At 42.0% G+C, this 19,691-nt stretch overlaps 2 protein-coding genes across 4 annotated transcripts in view; both read right to left on the bottom strand.

Annotated features, from left to right (window-relative positions):
• Nucleotides 1-4,117, bottom strand: part of tex264a (testis expressed 264, ER-phagy receptor a) — a 69,075-nt gene extending 64,958 nt beyond the window's left edge. Inside the window, exon 1 of the mRNA XM_086199252.1 lies at nucleotides 3,604-4,117. Coding sequence (XP_086055378.1) covers nucleotides 3,604-3,861 — 258 coding nt within the window. The 5' untranslated portion in view covers nucleotides 3,862-4,117. The remainder of the gene's footprint in view (nucleotides 1-3,603) is intronic.
• A 1,960-nt stretch (nucleotides 4,118-6,077) lies between these two features.
• Nucleotides 6,078-18,333, bottom strand: fancd2 (FA complementation group D2). Of its 3 annotated transcripts, none has more exons than XM_086199249.1 (44): nucleotides 18,258-18,333; nucleotides 18,089-18,152; nucleotides 17,794-17,928; nucleotides 17,578-17,645; nucleotides 17,378-17,484; nucleotides 17,082-17,142; nucleotides 16,948-17,000; nucleotides 16,786-16,864; nucleotides 16,560-16,684; nucleotides 16,396-16,483; nucleotides 16,178-16,282; nucleotides 15,628-15,728; nucleotides 15,433-15,544; nucleotides 15,309-15,335; nucleotides 15,064-15,210; nucleotides 14,790-14,924; nucleotides 14,563-14,694; nucleotides 14,347-14,451; nucleotides 14,154-14,263; nucleotides 14,012-14,066; nucleotides 13,273-13,392; nucleotides 13,095-13,168; nucleotides 12,881-13,018; nucleotides 12,659-12,762; nucleotides 12,451-12,566; nucleotides 12,242-12,350; nucleotides 12,071-12,163; nucleotides 11,891-11,988; nucleotides 11,661-11,816; nucleotides 11,443-11,559; nucleotides 10,934-11,062; nucleotides 10,634-10,752; nucleotides 10,418-10,528; nucleotides 9,999-10,129; nucleotides 9,460-9,559; nucleotides 9,249-9,371; nucleotides 9,057-9,150; nucleotides 8,501-8,572; nucleotides 8,275-8,313; nucleotides 8,113-8,187; nucleotides 7,885-7,959; nucleotides 7,524-7,670; nucleotides 7,346-7,441; nucleotides 6,078-6,428 (listed from the first exon to the last, which is right to left on the bottom strand). In XM_086199249.1, the coding sequence occupies exons 2-44, from the start codon at nucleotides 18,150-18,152 to the stop codon at nucleotides 6,345-6,347; spliced, it is 4,329 nt and encodes a 1,442-aa protein (XP_086055375.1). In that variant the 5' UTR covers nucleotides 18,258-18,333; the 3' UTR covers nucleotides 6,078-6,344. The 3 variants fall into 3 exon arrangements, with proteins under 3 accessions (XP_086055375.1, XP_086055377.1, XP_086055376.1); XM_086199251.1 differs by having other exon boundaries at nucleotides 11,661-11,810; XM_086199250.1 differs by having other exon boundaries at nucleotides 12,659-12,759.
• Nucleotides 18,334-19,691: the final 1,358 nt, after the last annotated feature.

Raw genomic sequence — 19,691 nt, 5'->3', positions numbered from 1 at the left:
ATGCTTGAATGCACATACAACAGCAAAAGGAGCAAGTAGATTTTGTCCTAATTGGTTTGTGTGGTCTCAAATGTCCCAGCAGCGTGAGGTGGGTATCAAGTAACCCCCCTTTACCATTGGAGTCCTCTAGACTATCACACAGTCCAGTCTGTTTTATAACCTGAACCCGAGGTGGAAGTAGATGAGAGAGACTCTGCATTACTTCAGGAGTAGATATGAAATACACAGGTGTAGTAAACAAGTAATACAGTCAAACCTGCAGGCTTAAATCCTATTTTACTCTCACAAGATGACACTCATTTTTGAATGAGCTAATATTAAAGAGGATGAGCTATACTACTTTTATCAAGGTAATAAACTGAGCAGAAAGATCAATGTTGTTCTACCTTCCGCGCGCAGTCTCACACACACACGCGCACACACACGCGCGCACACACGCACGCACGCGCGCACTCATACACACACACACACACACACACACACACAGTGATAATACTGCCATCCAGTGGCCATCCTTGCACAGGAAGCAGGTTTGTGTAAAGATGATGAATATTTCATTTCCAAACATTCAGCAGCCTTTCAGAATGTTGACAGTGAATAAACAGAAGGTGCTAGACAATTATTTTAAATGTAAACTTTGGCTATGACTGCATATCTCAGGTTTTATCGCATTTTTAAAGTCACCTCATGACTAAAGACACAAATTTCACAATTCCTTAAATTGAAAATCAGCTCTCTGGGAGACATTAAAGACACTATACATTGATGGAGATCCACATATTCCTTTGCCTTTGTGAAATCTGAACAGAATAAATGGCCTCATTGTCTTAATGTTCTAATGCACAAATTTGTTTACAGACAGGAAGCAAAGCCTGATTATCACTCCTTGTTCCCCACATCTATTGTGTACCTCTAGCAACTGGCAATCATCCAGTTTTGCAAATACTTTATCTCTACAAGGGTTCACAGATCCACTGGTGTAAACAATACAAATATGGAATTGCTGTGCAAATGTACTCAGTATCCAATGTATGAATAATGTAAAACTCTTAAAACTAAATTGTGAGGGTCCATTTGATGTATCAGAGCTGACTTTTGACACCCGGGTCGAACAGGAAGTGGGTATAATCCGTAGTGCATATTGGTGGTGCGAGGGCACGATGCTGCTGGTATTTTTGAGTTTACATCTGTGGTGGGCGGTGAGTAAACAGACTCTTGACCTTTTGGAAACTAAAAGGGTGAACAAATTCTCATCTAACAAAGCAAACAGAAAGTAGCAAGAGATTACGGACCTTTAAGCCCCAGTGATAAATGGGAGGATAAGAAATGGCTACTTGCTTTTTGCACAATGGGTGCGATTACCACACTATTTTTCAAATTTGTATCACTTTTTCTTTTTTTTATTCATTTTCTTTAACCATCAGAATGACAGGGTTGAGCGCTGTTTAAGTGAAAATCCCCACTTCTAGTTGGGAGCTCACGTGTGATCGAGCTTTGTTTTGGGCAGCTAAACTTCACACCAATTAAATTATTGTTTATATTTAGATATTTCACTCAGTTCTGTGTTTGCTCGCGCATGTCCAGAGGGATCCGCACATCTTTAGATTATGCAGGAAGAAACCAGAAGAAAAAGTACATGCGGAATGATTTCACTGCAGAGAATTCAGAACAGCTTGTACTGGTTCCTTGTGAGCCCCCACAAATGGTGACACCAGCAGAAAAGTTTGAAAACTCCCAAATTAGTCTCTTGCTATGACTTTCCGTTGGTATGAGTCACAGTCAAGGTTTCCATTAAAAGCCTTAAAGGGCACAGCAAAATTGTCAGAGGTGCGTATGAGCCACATGCTCGATTCCGTACAGAATAAGTAAATGATTATTGAGCTCCATAGCTGGGCATGAGTCAATGATGTAGCTACAATGATACATGCAACGCTCTTATTTTTAGTGTCTGAACTCAACAGATGAGGACAACACCACGGTCTGCATGTGCACCTTTTCCTTTACAGTCTGGGTCACAGCACTCTGCAATGCTCCAGGGATGTGATGCACCAAAATGCTTTTCTCTTTTTTGGTTAAATCATCATATTGTTAGTCAAGGGGCTTAACTGACACCAAGATAACAAATAAGAGCGCTCAAATGTCAGTAAACCCGACAAGACCACAAAAACCTGGTGTTGGAGTTCTGGGAAAAGCTATAACTGTAATACAACATATTCTGTCTGTGAAACTTTACCATCTTGCTTTCCATGTACGTGTGTGTGTGTGTGTGTGTGTGTGTGTGTTTGTATGCTGCTCCCAAATCAGCTGGGAAACCACTGAACATTTCCATCTAACAAACAGCTGTTGTGCAGAAATGTCTTGCTGACTAAAAACAACTCGTGATGAATGTGGATGCAACTGCATTTTTCAGTTGCTTGTTTTGGATAAGAATCCAGAGTGACAAAAGTAAATTCAAGCTTTTTACATCTGGGATGTCAATCAGAGAGGACAAGGCAGAATGTAACTTCATCTTCGTAAGAAGCAAAAGTGCACAGCTTTCTGTCAGCTGTCTTCAGACTCATGTCAAGAGGCTGCGTTTGCCCTTCTGGGTCTGGTTACTGTCTTTGAGTGAGTCAAGTGCTGAAGAACCCTGGAGCCACAGATAAGAGGGGAAAAAAATATCAACAGTGCAACGTGGCATTGAACAGCTGACCGGCTTCATCATTCAGTCTCAGCTCCTTCGAAAAAAAAAAAGAAAAAAAAACCCACTGCTAGACTCTTTAACCCCCTAGAGGACATGCATGCAGATTCACTCTGTATTTTATACTTGCATGTCATGTCTGTCTCCAGAAACCTTCAGACAGGGCCGTTGCTACGTAAAAAGACATTTAAAAAATCATCATATACTCACTGAAATGTTCAAGTGAGCTTTTTAGACATGACATGAAAAGACATGTTTGACAATATGTTTGTTTGGTTTCTTTTTGGGCAGCAGAAATCCCTGAACTTACTGGTTCAAGCACCACAAGTGTGAATGTTGTTTGGTATCACTTCCCTCCTCTCAGGCAGGATAAATAAGGCCTTAATTGTTTCTAAAGATGAAATGGTACAAGAACTACTATGGAAGAGTCAGTTTAATCAAAAATCCATTACATTTTGGCTGTGATTGGATAGGCCACTTAGTGCACGTGTGTGACACATTTGTGCACTTTAACCACCTCTAGGGATATCAGTGGTCTTGAGTCATGGGCACCTTTATTTGGGGGTCCTGGACTGAAAGTAATGGCAGAGCCCTGCTTGCTGTAGAGGTTAAAAGTGATATCTCTGGGTGTGACAGGACACGCAATTGAAGACCCCACCTTGTATTCAGGGACTCTGACAATCAAAACAATCAGTTAAATCAACAGGAAAGTCCAATTGAGACTTAAAACACAGAATTTTAAGTTTAAAATACTTCATATTTGAGTGCTTGAATGACCTTTCAGACTCTGGCCATGTCAAGCAACAACATGTCTCAGCGGTGTTGACATCTTATCTAGAAACAAAGTACACCGGTATTTGTGGTTATGTCATTGGGTTCAAGTGTAAATGCAGGTGCTCTTGTCACCAGTCCAGGGGTCTCACCTGTTTGGGGTCATCATAGAAGACACCGATGGAGCTCTGCTTGGGCCCGATGCTGCAGCTCTCTGTGTAGGCTGCACCGCAGTCCTTGTATGATCCCTCTTTGAACTTATAAGCGATGGTTACATTTCTGACAGGAGGTGGTCCGGTTTTTATAACCACGTCACACAGGAGCCCCGAGTAGACCAGGAAGCCCCCCACTGTCACCACCAAACACACCAGCAGGAAGACAATGAGGAGCACCAGAATTAAATCAGACATGATCTCTCAATGCGGAAAGTTACAGCTGGTGCCAGCGTTAATTAGCAAAATTTGTCCCAGTCTAAACGTCCCCCTCCGGGTAGAAACACCGACACTGTGGACCAGCAGCTTCTACCAACAAAACAATATGACGTGTAAATAGAAGAGAACGTATCAAATTTACTGTCCCTGACGCAATAACCTGCAACCAAAAAGGACACGCTGGTTCAAGTTGACAGAGAAGACAGTTTGTTTGCGGTATTTCCCCACAGTTGGATTTGCTTCCTGGATAGACCATTCGTCTCTACACCGGGGGGGGAGCGGTAATTTACTTATTAAATTCTGTCTTTGTATACATAAAGTACGCAGTTGAAATTACAAATGTACACTTAAATAGAAAATGCAAATATGATTTATTCCATTTATTAAATGTTTTTTCTCTGATGTTAATTTTGTGTTCACAAATGCGGCACCGCCACCCCTTCATCGTATATATGGCTCAGCCGTAGACTGTATGGGTTCATCTACAAAGACCATACAGAAATATGATTTGGAGCGTCCAGCGGAGGCGGTCGTACTTTGACCCTTCACTTTAACCGTTTTACAGTGCAGCCTTGTTTCCTGCTAAACTTTATTTGCTTCCTATGTCCCTTGCGGTGATGAAGTCCTACAATGAGTCAATATTGCTATCGTATCTGGCCGATTGATAATGTATTCTTTCAAGAAATTCAAGAAAATGTGGGAAAAAAATTGTTAATTGCATACATCACGACGCATGTGGGAGAGACCCACTGCAAACACAAATGTGTTTATGCACAATTCCCAACTCTTAACTTAAACCTTTCATGCGTTAAGCATGACTGTAGCAGTGTAATATCCTACTTAATACTCCGAGCTTGTGAGTTACTTATGCAACAGCCCAAATTAATGAAATGGCACTAGATTACGTCATCAGTCCATGTTTATATCTGACATCCAGTTGAGGGAAACAGGAAAGATCAACTTTTGTGTATAAACACGAAAGCAATAGGAAAAGTGCAAAAGTATACATGCTGAATTTCACCATTTCCTCAACTTTAACGGGGAATAGAAGCTCTTAAGTGGTCCCAATTTATTCGTTGAAAACAAAATGATTGGATCCTTAAAGGGTTATTGGCAATATATGGAATTTGACTATTTCTTTTATTCACGGTATATTGTGCACTGCCGTTTTTTTTCTTAATGTTACGGAATCTTAACCTGGATATCTTTAAAGTTAGATATTTAGTGGGGCTTCCCTCGTTAGAAGAAGCTGTTATTAAACCAAGATGAAATGGGTAATATTTGAGAACAGACACATTGTATTACCTTCGCAATGTGTTAGGTTACATTTCTTTAGAAGATGTAGATCTAGAGGATTGAAATGGAATATTAAATCACCAAAATAAAGACATCCCTGTGAACTGAGATGAACTCACACCACCAAAACATTTCAACTATGCGATCAATCCAATCCATAAAGCACCCAAATCAGTAGCTTTTATGAACTTAAGCAACAGATATTTTCATTTCCTGTTACATTCTCATGTGAAGTGATTTGCTTGAACTCTTCTCATGTAGCTGCAGCTTAACAAGGCACCACTTGTCTTAACAAGTGGGTGAAAGATCTTTAGAGGAATGACTTTTCCTGAATCAGGTTTTTTCTTCCAAATGTTAACCCAAGCCATGTTTTTACACGTTTATTGTCGAGTCTCTGGGACCTCGGAGAATCACAGACACTGCTGGCCTTCATTTACAGTTTACGCCAATCAGTGCCCTCCCTCTATGGGATTGAAGAGGAACAAAGACCTGAGTGTTTTCTCTCTTTGGCATTCTTTCCTCAGGCTTTTTCTGAGATTCTGCTGCTTATGAGGAAAAATAAATAATGTCATCATTTGAGATTTAATTTTGGTATCAAAACTAACGGTTAGTAGTTGTGCTTTAATATGATTACTTATGGGGGAAATGGGGAGAGATATTCCAGTGAGTTTCTTGGTATATGGGTGTGTCCAGAGTGTGCACAGCTCCATGCAATATGTCAAAAAATAATAAAAACGTCTGCTACACAATAACTTGGTCCTTTTTTTTTGTTGTTTTTGCCTCAGGCTCCAAATCTTCACAAGTGGCATGAAAAACAGCCTGGTAGTTTTTGTGTAATCCTGCTAACAAACAGAGGACAAAAAAAATCATAAACTCTATTGCAGAGGTAATAGCCTTAAAAAAAAAAAAAAAAAATTTATTTTCCGGGAAACACAAACACATTTTCTGACAGGCTGATGTTAAAACACCAAATTATTAAGCATGTTTTGTATTAAACTTTAAAGGACAGAATGTATCACATGAATGTCTTAAGGAGCTTGTAGTGTTTTGCCCCATTCACAAGAAGTTAAAGGCAACTAAACTGTTTACAACTTCAAGAAGGTGAATCAAACACTGGCTTCAGACTCACAAAAGTAACTGTTTGCTGTTCTGTTACTTCGAAAGTGTCAGTCAGAGTCGTCACTTTTATCCTGATCTGGAACTTCTTCTCTGTTGCTCTTCCTGCGTCTGTCAGAGTCACTGTCCTCGTCCTGGAGGAGAGCACACAGGAGACGTCGACAAACAGAACAATGGAGTCTTAATAAAAAGGATTAAATGTTATTGGAAAATTGAATCAGAATCACTTGGTCCAGAAGTTGAACCGTTATCTTATCAAGACTTAAAACAAACCAGTGAATCATCAGCAGTGACACAAGGCTGTTTGGCTGCCTGTATCATTATTATTATTATTATTATGATTATGATTATGATGATGCCATTTTGTCACAAAAGCAGTTCTCCCTCTTAGTAGATGCTATCTGGGAGCACCTCGGTTATTTGTGTTCTGTGAGATTAAAGACTCGTCAACAACACTAAAGTCCAGTAATGACAGTCTGATCACTACAGGGACTCCAGATGTGGTCGTCTGCACTGTTTGAACTGGTGCAAGTATGTATATATGTGTATGTATGTTTATATGCTGTTACTCTAAATTTTGTTTGTGATGCAGGGTTTTGTGCATCAATCTATGCAGATAAAAGTGGACTTAATTGGTATTTTGTGCTGAATCCCAGGAAAATAATAGTAAAAAAATAAATGAATAACAATCACTTATCAGTATAAGACAAATGACACGAGCTTAACGTGTCAACCAGGTCACTCCTGGGTTAGACATCTCAGTAGCAGATAGTTTCTTTCAGCCCCTTAATCTCCAAATCCCCCCACAGTTCGCAACAATTACCTCATCATTCGTGTGTGCAATCAAAACAATGTACTCAGTTATTAAGTTTTGTCAACGCTGAATATGTTAAACTCCACGTGATGGTGTCTTTAACTGTGACAGAATCAAACCCTTTTATTTCCCAAAACGCAGTTCAGTTAAACTAGAGTGGTCAACTGGTGTTCATATGTGATCAGTGCAAACAAACAAGGGAACGACCCCAGCAAATATTCAGGAAATGTCAGGTACCTCTTCCTCCAACTGATCCTGAGCAGGGGAACGCTGCTCCTCCTCCTCCTCTTCTTCTTCACTTTCTTGTGACCGCTGAGAAAGAATCTCCTCCCCCTGCAGAATACAGTATTTATTAACTATTGCTTTAACTAAGGTCATGACTCCAACATGAGACAAATCAATTCAGCGTTTATACCTTCAGGTTGCGATTCTTTAGGTTGCCCATCCAGAAGGCCTCCTGGCAGTTGTTGAGAGCCAGCATGGCCTTCACTCTGTACAAAAACAGCTCCAGACTCTTCTTCAGGGCTGGTACGTGGTTGGTTAAGCTCATGTCCTGATGAATCTAAACGTACACACATTATGATGAGGCTTGTCAGTTAGTTCATCAGCACCTGGGGAGGATCATATGTGCTGTCCAGACGATTTATCTGATAGGACGCCGACACTTTTGTATCAACAAGTGATCGCATTGCTGCATTTTCACAAGTGTAACAGCAATGAACAGAAAAACAGCAAGAAATCGGAGCAGATGTCGAGTTATGTCTCCTGAAAAATACCTTAGAATGTCCACACATGTGATGGAGCTGGCGGGTGCTGAGCTGGAACGTCTTCAGAAGGCTTTGGACATCCTCCTTTGAGAGAGAAATATCACAACCACCGCAAAGGCAGCACTACATTTGACAAATTCCTTTTTACCCATAAAATGAAGCACATGGATAACCACTATTTCTCGGTGACAGCCAGCTCATGATGTAGCAGCTGTAACAGAGATACTTCAAGTGTACCTTGTGCCTTTTGAAACTGTAGTCAAGTAGTGGCATCCCCAGCTTCAGGAAAGACTCCAGGAAAAGGCGACCGTACTACCAATGAATAAATTGTGATATGAAGTCATAGCAGGATGATGATGATGATGATGATGATAACTCAACCATGTAGAGAGAACTCACCTTGAGGCACACACTGACCACAGGCCTGGAGTCAAACACCTGAGTGACAAGGTTAAGCAGGTGAGCTTCATTTACTCACAAAAAAGATGAGGGGCGAATAAAGAAAAGAAACTGACTGATACTTGCTTATAAACTACTGTTGATAAATTAACTGAACAGAATCCTGGTACAGGTGAGGTCCAAGGTCAGTTTTTTTTAAGACAGCTAAAGGATCATGATGACGTACCTTGACCAGGTTGACCAGGACATGAAAGTCTCTTACTGCCAGGTTCCACGTCAACAACTTCTCACTCTGAGCCTGAAAGACAAACAAGGTTGTGTTTTTATGTCTACACAGCCTGCTGAAAGACTATTGCACACCCAAACAGCTGTAGAGGACGGAAAGTTGAACTGATAACGAAACTGGCATTTGCATAGTTACAGTAGCTTCAGAAGACTGACAGAGTGTTGTGTTTCTTTGTCAGAATCAGTGGATGATTTGTTGCATTGTTGTATATGGTCTTAAGTGTCACGTCACATGTCAATCATCTGTTGAACAGAAAATCTGAGCAAAAACCTCTTTATGTCAATCACATTGGAGCGGACAGCAGTGTTGCAATTGCTTCGGTAGATTTAATTACGACATTATTTTGCATGAATTCAAATGCAGAAAAATTCAGCTAAACCAAAATTTGAGAGTCCATATAAAGTGGGAGTGAAAGCCCCTCAGACTCAGACTCTTTAGATTTAGCCGTCAATCAAGTATATTGAAGAACACGGGAGAGTGACACCGAGTTCCAGACCTCAGCGTTGTCACACAGTTTTCCTGGTGGAATCTTTCGCACAGCTTTTTCCAGCTCTGCCATCAAAACTTTATAGAACACCAGAAACGTCTGCCTGCAGAATGAAAATGAATAAAAATAGTGGTTTAAGAATGAATGAATGAGTTTTGCTCCAAGACAACCACAGTAAGTCTCTCTTTAGGGGTCTTCTACCTGTTGAGGGTGGGCCAGGATGTGGAGCTCTCGTCTTTTGAGGCGTTGAGGATCTCAGGTATTCCTTCACCAGCTATTTCCTCCACTGCCTTCAGAATATCACTAACATGCTCCAAGTAGATGCTGCAGATTTGTATCATTACAACATGAAATTATAATTTTTTTCCCTCTCTCACTTTGCAAGAATGTTGTGTAAGGCCAGAAGACACACCTCAGGAGAGTGTGCAAGGCTTCATTGAATTTGCTCCCTCGTTCCTTCTCTCCACTGGCTGTCACCCACTGTTGGCTCAGGAAACGTCGTGCGAGGGAGGCTAGGGAAGAGAAAAACTTACCATTATCACCACAGTCCACGGAGTGGAAGGGACGCAGATTTAAATGAAAGAGCATGCAACGTCTGGAACAAAATGCCCACCTGTAACTGTGTGTAACGGTAACCTTGAACATATGTTGCTGCTGCAGTGTTACTACTGACAGCGATCATTTTAGTTTTCCTTCCATGATGGCCACCAATAATCGTGTCTTTTTGATTTGCTTATAAATGTATAAACTTCCCATCAAACAGCATACTTCCTTGTTTGAACAAAATAGAGTGATTCTGTCTCCAGATATTTTGAATGTGCAACACAGTTTTCCCCTTGACTGTGAGACCCTTATAACCTGTTCAAATGGACTGCAAAAATGAAAAGTGAGAGCTTCTGCGACATGCTTGCACTGCTGAAGCAGGATGTGTGGCCTTGATGTAACACTGACCAGTCTGCTCTCTGTAAGCAGCGGGCTTCCCTCCTTTCTCCGATACCGTGGATAAAAGCTGGGAGAGACTCAGCGCTGTGCTGAGATTCGGCATCGTGCTGCTGAAGTTTAGCAGGTACTCAAAGCTGTGTCTTAACAGAGCAAAAACAAGACATCAATTGTTAGTTCCATCACCGCACATTAAACAAATAAAACCAACATGCAGAGATCACTGTAGAATATTTTGACTTTTTTTTTTTAAAAAGGTACCATATATAGTGAAATTAGTTACTGTTGTACTTTTAAAATGTCTTTTGTTTAGATTTTTAGTCACTGCAAAACAGTCTGCTATTGTTATATGTTCAACATTGGTAAAGTGTAATGGATTTTAAAGAGAAAGATACAATACACAGCAGGATCATCTACTTGTTATTACTAACTTGACAAGCTGCTCCAGGTTCAGCTCAGCCCCTCCTTCTTTGAGTCTTCCAGCTAAAACTCCTAGAGCCTTTTTCAGTAAGTTCCGCTGGCCTGGCTGGCTAAATCCAGACCTGACAAATAACACACACCGACACACACGTTAGTAAAACACCTTTCTCAGCAGATTCAAAGATTTGTTCTCTGATGAGAGTGTGTGAGGTGTTCCTCCTCCTCACCAGCTGAGGGTGGTATTTAGGACCCGCAGGAGCAGCTGGAAGCCTGATGACATCAGCTGGTGCTCCTGAGTATCGGTAGCAGGTCCATCCACAACACCGTTGTTTTCAGACAGCAACGTCTTCAAGACACACACACACACACACACACACGCACACGCACACGCACACGCACACGCACACGCACACACACACGCACACGCACACGCACACGCACACACACACACACAAAAGCATGTATACAAGAGAGGTGAAGGCTATGTAGCTTTCTCTCATATCTCCAAACAGTTTCAGATGTGTTACCTGAAAATGGCTGTGGCAGTTCTCCAGGTGAGAGCAGAGGTCCGGTAGCAGCTGAATGCAGAAGGAGGCAACATCCACAGGACTCCGCTGCTGGAGGTGGGAGAAGCCAACACTCTTGTCGGCTCTTCCCTGCACAACGAGGATTACTTGAGGTTTGCCTCATTTTTACGTTTCAACAGCTGTAACCACAACTACGGCCACTCAATGCTTCTTGATGGTTTATCAGGAGTCAGATTCTTGCAGAGGATTACACGTGCCCCCGCCCCCCTGGGAGAAAGTCTTAAGGTAGTAGTGGCCCCAAGAACATCTGCACACATGTACAAGCAGTACTCACCAACTTGAAGGCCTGATAAAATAGGTTTGGTTTCACAGCTCTGTCCCTGTCTTTTCAATCTAAACATACTTGGATGTTGGCTGTCAAGTCTGTATCCTTCAGGCCTTCAGGAGTCTCAGAAAGCAATAATGGATGTGACAGTATGTTGTAACGTTCCAGTAAGCTGTCACTGTACCTTCAGGAAAGGGGCTCTCTTTGCAGGCGCAGCCTTGAGACAGAACTCCAATTTGCGAAGCATATCCTCCAGCAGGAAAACCAGCTCAGCAGGACCCAGCAGAACCTCTTCCCGCACCTTCAGAATGTAGGATCATCACAGGAGATTGTTACTGCATCTATGTGCTGCATGAAATCACTACTTCTTTTAAACTAACTCCTGTTGTTCCTCATCTTTACTTTGGTGTTGAGCTCTGAGTCCAACAAGGAGCGGGAAAGCAAACCGCACTGTAGCACATTGAGCACATCCATGTCCAGCTCCCTGAAGAACTGTCGGTAGGACACCAGACTGATCCCTTGCCGGGTCTCCTTTTCTGTCTCCTTTTCTTGCTGCTCCTTCAACACAGGCACAATAATCCCTTTAAGCTCAATTACAGAAACACAAATCTAAGCGAGAGGTCAAAGTTTACCTGCAGAGTTTCATCTGCCTCTGTCCCCTCCTCAAGCTGGAAGCTGCTTTCTGAGGAATTCTTCGTAGCAGAGGCCTTCCTCTTCTTTCCTGAGCCATCTTAATGACATGTAAAGAGTTTATTAACCTCTTTTGCCTAATCAGGAGTAAATTAAAACATCCCTCCATAGGGTGGCGTTACCTCTCTTTGCCTTATTCAATGGAGCAGCAAGTATAATCACATCTGTACTCTCTCCATCAAAGTTAGCAACAGGTGGAACATAGCCGGGCGTTCCTGAATGGAAAAGTGTTGATTTTAGCAGCGTTCACGCCACAGTACAGGATGGGGAGATTCTGAGGGTTAGCTGCACACCTGCCAGAGCTCTCTCCAACAGCGTCTGGAGGTAGGTGATGTTCTGCAGACGAGTCATCACTCTCATCTTCATCTCTATCTCTTTTTGTTTACAGAATGCATTTATGACCTATCATAACATACAAATAACACCAAACCTTAGTCACAACATGCATTTATGGCAAATTTCTTCTGTGCATTTAGGTATTGTTTTGTTGATATGCAGTTACCTCTCTGAACCAGTTGATGGCGTAAAAGAGCAAATTACAAAGGAACTCCCGCTCAGCTTTAGACAGACTCTCTATTTTGTCAACAACATCCATGTCTGTTAGGATCAGAGGGCAGCCTGCAATCCAGACAGAATTTATTTAACTGGATAAGTAACAAGAATAAACTTTTAAGAGTAATCAGTGAGCTCCTCCCCCTCCTCCTCCTCACCCAGCAGGGCATCAATCTCATCAAGATCACCCTGGTTCTGTTTCTCCTCACACAACCGCAACAGACGAAAAAATGGAGACAAACAGAGAGGAGACACTCTCCTGCTGAAAAAGAGGAAAACAGAACCGTTGTCTCACATTGTGTTTAAAATTTCAACATTACTACAAGTGCTTCAATATTTTGAGGTCAGTAGTTCAATGAAGTGAAAGGAGGATGACTGACTTGTCAGCTTTCTTAGTTGGCTGCTCCCCTTTGAACTGAAGGTCTCTGGCCAGTAGAGGCATCAGGTTGATGGCGATGTGTCCTTGACCTTCGTCCTCATCCAGGTTGTACATCACACGCGCTGGAAAGGGAAAGGAACTGAGACATACAGGCAGGCAGGAGGGGTAAGTGATTTAGTCCAGAAATGTAATACTGCCAGCTCTCAGTTACAAACCCTGTTATTTCTGGTTCCAGATCCACGACATAGTCATTCTGGAAGTTATCCAAGACTCTCTGTCCAATCTTTTCCTGTTAGGAAGAGGAAAATAACAGATGATAGAGAAATGTAATCAAAATGGTAAATGGACACACAATTATGAAGCGAGATAAATAATTATGTCTGATAGACCCACCTGCACCTGAGGGTCCAGGGTGGAGCCCAGTATCAGGTTGGCCAGTTCATCATAGTAGAGAGCTGCTGCCTCGGGGGAACTTTCACTACTCGACAGCACCAGGTCCAACAGGGCGGTCACCTGCAGCGACACACACACACAAGCCAATAAAAAAGCAATGAAAAACATATCATCCTCAAATTTGACTTCTCAATTAAAATGTTACATTTTGCAGATTGACACAATGAATTATTTTTCTCACTTGACAGCTGAGTTGATATATGTTAATAATAATAACCAAATTGCTGCAAAACATTTGCAGTACAAACAACAATGTGCCATCCAAATACAGACGCAGAAACCGCCGGTTATACTGGTGAATAAAAACAGATGAGGATGTTCCTCCACACCCACCGTCATAATGCCATTCTATAAAACCTGTTTTTTTTTTAATACATGTTTTTTATGGGTGTGGTAGGTTTAAAATAGACATAAAAACACTTGCTCACTTAAAACCTGAAGTAATGGTATTTATTTAGACAATTGTAGTTATCCATTCTGAAACTGATCGTTTGTAAAAAAAAAACAAAAAAACAACACTCAATAAAGTCTATAAAGCAGTGAAAGCCTGAACAAAGAGGCATGTGAATGCCTCATTGAAATAATGGATTCACAATACCAATTCAAAGACGACTGAACTTAAATTATTCTACTGCACACAGACTGTTTACTCCAAACATTCCAATAGGTTTATACATACCTGGCTGAATGTCTCCTGGGGGAAAGACCCGTTCTGCGTCTCCTTCGTTTTAGAACTGATTGGGGTCAGAAAACAGGTTTGAGACAAAGAAATGAAAGAATGAAGACTCAATGAACAGAAGAAAAAACTGCTCCTGTGTTACCCGAGGCTTCCCATGCTGCCCACAATCATGACCGCACCGATGATGCCGATACGCTTGTACTTGGGCACAGTGCTAGAGAGCTGTTTACGGATCACGATGTGCATGTCGTCCTGATGGGATGAGTGAGGGAGAATGGTCAAATGAGGACAGTTCAAACGAAAAGTTTCAACAAAAAGAGGGTGTGACTGCACACCTGGATGTGAGATCCTTGCTGTTCCCCAAATGCCAGTCTGCTCAGAAGGTGGAAGAGTTTCCGGATCTGCTGGGGCGTCAGGTTGTCCATGTAGTCCAAGATTCCCTGCATAAAACATCACCGTTGATTAGAGACGACAGGCAAACACAACGGTCAGAGTTAGAGGAGGGGATGTCTGTTGTTAGCATTAGCGAGAGCAGCATTTAGAAGGATCACCTTAACAAACACAGCATACAGGGCCATTTGAGAAGGTTTTTCAGTAACCAGACCGCACAGCAGCTCCAGAGCTGTGTCCACCTCCCCACCCACACCGCTGCAGACATGGGTCACCAAAGAGCCAACCACCTCCTACAATATCCAATAATAGAGTCAAAATCATTCATGAACAGCCCAAAAAAAATGGACATGACAATGCATTAAATCAATAAGAATCCAAAATTGACCTGTTGGCAGTAAGAGTCAAATGCAGTGAATGAATGTCGGTACATGTGTCCACCAAAAGGCACAACACAGGGGTCCGGCGAGCGCAACAGACTCTGAGCCAGTGCCAGGATGGAGGAGAAATACCCTCGCAGCACCTACAGAGATAAACCACATCCGTCAGTCAACATATCTTCAACATATCTACAACACACACACACACTCACACACACACACACACACACACACACACACACACACATATACACTGCCATGTACATCAGTAGACTGACTCGCCTGTGTGTTGTCTCTGAATGTCTTTTGCAGCAGGGTCTCCTGGATCTGCCCAGTCCGCACTTTGACCTTCAGCAACCTCTCAGCCCCCCGACGGCTCTGGTTGGCATTGATGGAGTGGAGGGTGAACAGAACCAGCAGATCTATGACCTGACATGACAGGGGGGATGTGTTTGTTACGCAATGATTCAGCACAAGTTCTCCATTTACATTAACAAGTTTAGCACCCTGAACTCAGGAGGTCTCACCTTGTGGTCCTCCACAGATTCTATTGCCTGCAAAAGACAGTAAGTAACGATGAAGCTGCTGTTTTTACAGAACTCTGAAATAGTGTCAGCATTTATAAACCACGTGAAGAAAGAGAGGGTTAACCTTGAGCCAGGCCTCAGAGATGGTCTTCTGGAACCTCACAGCTGACTTGATTCCATCTACCACCAGTGCAACAACGTCCTGGCTGCTGCCAGCTGAAGGTGCAGAACTGGACCTGATCCAGAACAGCTGTGATCACATCATCCGATTCCCTCGTCAACTTTCATTTTTATTCAACAGGAGTCTCTGACAACTTACCTGGCTGTTCCTTTGCCCTTCAGGCAGTTCTGGGATGCTTGTAGCACCGGGGGAAGAACGCACTGCTCCAGCTCCAGCTTCTCACGAAGGCTACACACCACCTGACAAACACACACCACATCACCACAGGTTTGGACTTTTCAGAACACAAAAGTCAGGAAGACAGAGTTCCTGAGGAACAAGTTTAGTTTAAGATGTCCTTTTTAAGACAACATCAAAAAGACTTTCAAGCACATCACATGAATATGAAGGCAAAGAAATATACAGGAAAGGACACTGAAAGATGGAATAAGTTCCAAAGTGATGCCTGCTTGCTGGTTGACCTACAAAATACATGATCTCTGATGAACTCCATTGAAATGTAGACGTAGCATCCTAATACAAAACCTTTTCAATACATTTTTAATATGTGAAAATAAATATCTGTATATATCTGTATATTCACATTTAAGATATTCTAAGCTCCAGAGGTGACCCTTAATAAGCAGGTATTAGCAAAATGATATGTTATTACATGTTAAGTGCTACCACAATGACCCGTGGCCCTCACCTCATTTGCATCAGAGCCTGAGATGGAGTGCAGGATGAACTTGACCACCACTGGCAGGTCTTCCAGTTGTACAGCCGCCAGAGTGGCCATCACTGCTTCACGCACCTGAGACAGCAGTAAAGGGGACACTGTGATTACTGGTGCTTCAGCAGGATTAGCAGAAAGAGCTGAGGTGTGACAGGCATTCTGTACTTGACAAAAGCAGAATGTTGGCCTACCTCTGTGAGTAATGAGGAGCTGAGGCTCAGACTGGAGAGGGCATCCAGGATGGGCACAGTCAGCTGGGTGTTCTCCTTCAGTAAAAAACTACAAGAGAAGGTGGTGAGAGTGAGAGGTGACAGCAATGCGAGCGACACCATGACCACACAGTTAGAGGACATACTTGAGCTCCCTCGCTATGTCATTGTGCTGCGAGTCCTCCAGTATCTCTGGTAGACTGGTGATGATGTCACGCTGGACGTCCACCGGAGCCACAGATATGAGCTCCATGAGTTTGGCTGCTAGCTCCTGCAATGAACAAACCAGACATTAACAGCAGTGGCTGGAATGTAATTTGGAATGAAGAGTGTAATCGAGTGAACTCAACACATCATCAGAGAAATGACTACCTTGGTGTCCACAATTGTGTCTAACCACTTCAGCTGGTTGATAATAACGCGTGGAATACTGAGTCCTCCATCATCAGCGCTACAAGGAGACAGAAGAAGAGAACGTTTAAGATCATTCAGACGGTGGAACCATTTATGTATAAATGAAATTAAAATACTAACCCATCCAACATAAATTCGGGGAGTTTCTCAAGCAAGGTGTTAATAATCAAAGTCTGTATGAATGAGAAAAGCAGATTATTAAGACTTGGGGGTACATATATAATGTGTAATCTTCCATTGTGCACAGTTTATACCTGTAGCATCTCAATTCCCAACAGCATGCGCAGAAGACTTTCCTGGAAAGAGCTGACACGACTACAACATAGAGGAAAAGACGTGTATTATTAAAAAATAAATCAGAATACAGAGTGCAGGAACTACTCGTTGAGAAAATCTTCATGAGCAAGACAGAGCTATTCTACACAGTTTATTCGCTACCATTCATTGTGCTCAGCTAATATATATATATATATATCTGTCTTGTCTAGATCACGGGAGAATGAAGAATAACTACATGTCCAGAAAAATTGTTCCTTTAAAGAACAGTTACCTGAGGTCTCCACCAGCCACTCGAGGAACACATGGAAGGAGACAATTCCTAAACCTCTCAGGATCCTCGATATGAGACTCCATTCCAGAGATGAATTCCTGCACAATCTGAACAAAATAATAACAACAACAACAACAGGAGTAAGTGGTCCCTAACTAGACTGTTTTACTGTTGTAATGGTGGCATGGTGGCATACTCACACCAGGGTATCTGGGACTCTTCTGTAGCTTTTGCTGTATCCTTTTTTGGAAAACCACCTGGTCAACAGCTGGAGGGAAAAGATGAGGATACATGTTAACTATAAAAATCCTTACTCTGTGTGCGCGTGTGTGTGTGTGTGTGTGTGTGTGTGTGTGTGGGTCAGTGTACCATCATGTTGTGCTTTCATTTACTAAAAACTTGGACTGACAGCTTACCAATTTCATTGGGAATGCCACCTTGTTTCAAAGTGACACCGGCTTCTCTTAGAAACACACCAAACACACCCTGGACAGTCTCCTCTGGAGCAGCCTCCTTTGGCTGCCGACCACCGACCCGACTCTTCTTTGCTTCTATTGAGAGAAGTAAAAAAAAATAATAATAATTTCATAATGAAGAAGTTATATGTTGTACCAATTCACTGGACATCAGGCCAGCTCGAGAGACACAGATGGAAACGTGCAGTTACTAACACACAAGTGTGAAGTGTTGTGTACAATTACACGTACGTACTAGCATTAGCAGGAGCTGCTGTGTCTCCTCTGTCCACAGAGGACCGTCGCTTTTTCCCCATCATCTAAAGGAAAACAAGTCAAATGTTTCACAGCAAGAGCGAGCTAGCAACCACTGACATATAAGCTAACGTCAATCATTCAATAGTAGCAAAATAAACTTGTCGTACTTCACGTATGTGGAGGTTAATGTTATATCGAAGCTCTGTTGGTGGCTGTCCGAGTCACTCGGGGGGGGGGGGGGGGGGGGTAAAAGTAAAAATACTGCGTGTAGGACGGCGAATACACGAACCCCAGTTACAAAACATAAATCCGCGCCACTGTGCAGTGACGTCATGAACCATAGCAAGGGATCATCTGCATGGAGTTGATCTAAAAATGATTGTATGTGTAAATAAAACAAAATCTACATAAATGCATCTGAGAATATATCCGACTTTCATACACATCTCTCTCGGAGGCGACTCTGAGCACTTAAATCTCAGTTGGGCGATGTACAGCGGAGCTTCGTTTACAACAACTATGGAATAGTTTTAGGCGGTCTCTAAACTTCAAGAAGTGCGTGGCATGTTTAAATGTGAAGTTTGCTCATTGTTGGGCGGGGTTAAAACGCGATCGACTTGCGAATTGGTAATTTCACTTTACGGGATACGCTGAATGAGTAAACACGCATCCCCCTTGTACGTAACTATGCAAACACATCGAAGAGTGAAAAACTAACTAAGCTGCTTCACTTCTTCCTTCATCCGTCTTGGTCTTTATAACCGTTCAGTCCTGCTGCACAGTAACAGTCCTGAAACTCTGAGACTGGGAGATTCATATTTATTATCATCATCATCATTATTATTATTATTATTATTATTATTGTTGTTGTTGTTGTTGTTGTTGTTGTTGTTGTTGTTGTTGTTATTATCAGAAGCAGCAGCAGCAGTAGCAGTTGTAGTTGTAGTACGAGTAGTAGAGGTAGGAGAGGGGGAGGAGGAGCAGTGGTAGTGTACTTTTTGTGTTTTTACACATTGCAAATATAATGACCACATGTACATCTCCATACTAATAAAGAATACATAAGTAAAATTTCAACTTACTGAGCTGAAATTAGATTTATTGTAATTATCATTTCAAATTGTTCAAGTAAATATGACTGTCAGTGAGATGAAATAATTGTCCGGGTCAGAGTATCGGCTGATATAAACTTATTGCAGATAATTTATGTTTGCATATGAGCTCGTAAATACCAAGAAATAGCATCACCTTATGTGAAAAACATGTCCTTATCATCAGTACTTTAATCATTAAATGTATACAAAGGTTTTAATTCAATGTGCCATTCAGCTAATGGTCATTGTTGAGTTAAATTGTTTTTATGATTAATTTCAATGGGATATTATGAGCTAGTTTGAGTCAAGCTGTTGCTGATCATTTTATTTCAACGTATGCAAATATTCGAATTAGTCTGACTCTATTTGAGCTGACCAGCTCTTTGTAACTGCCTTTTTCTTGCAGAACTGAGCGTCCACACTGATGCGCGCAAACAGAAGCGTCCCTGAGCTTGCAGGCAGTGAACTATCTTGATATCTTTGCTGTGTCTCAAAGGTTGGAGCTCT

The sequence above is a fragment of the Aulostomus chinensis genome, chromosome 3 (assembly GCF_037954235.1).
Source record: "Aulostomus chinensis isolate RoL2024-O1b breed Wild chromosome 3, RoL_Achi_v1.0, whole genome shotgun sequence".
NCBI lineage: Eukaryota > Metazoa > Chordata > Actinopteri > Syngnathiformes > Aulostomidae > Aulostomus > Aulostomus chinensis.
This window is presented reverse-complemented; position numbering and strand designations above follow the sequence as displayed.

Bases quoted from the DNA above. Each gene is read 5' to 3' on its own strand.
- fancd2 (XM_086199249.1), bottom strand. From the start codon at position 18,152: ATGATGGGGAAAAAGCGACGGTCCTCTGTGGACAGAGGAGACACAGCA. The intron at 10,753-10,933 runs GTAACACATCTG...TGTGTCTTGAAG, and splicing joins ACTGCCACAGCCATTTTCAG to ACGTTGCTGTCTGAAAACAA. The intron at 8,573-9,056 runs GTCTGGAACTCG...TTTGTCTTTCAG, and splicing joins AACTGTGTGACAACGCTGAG to GCTCAGAGTGAGAAGTTGTT.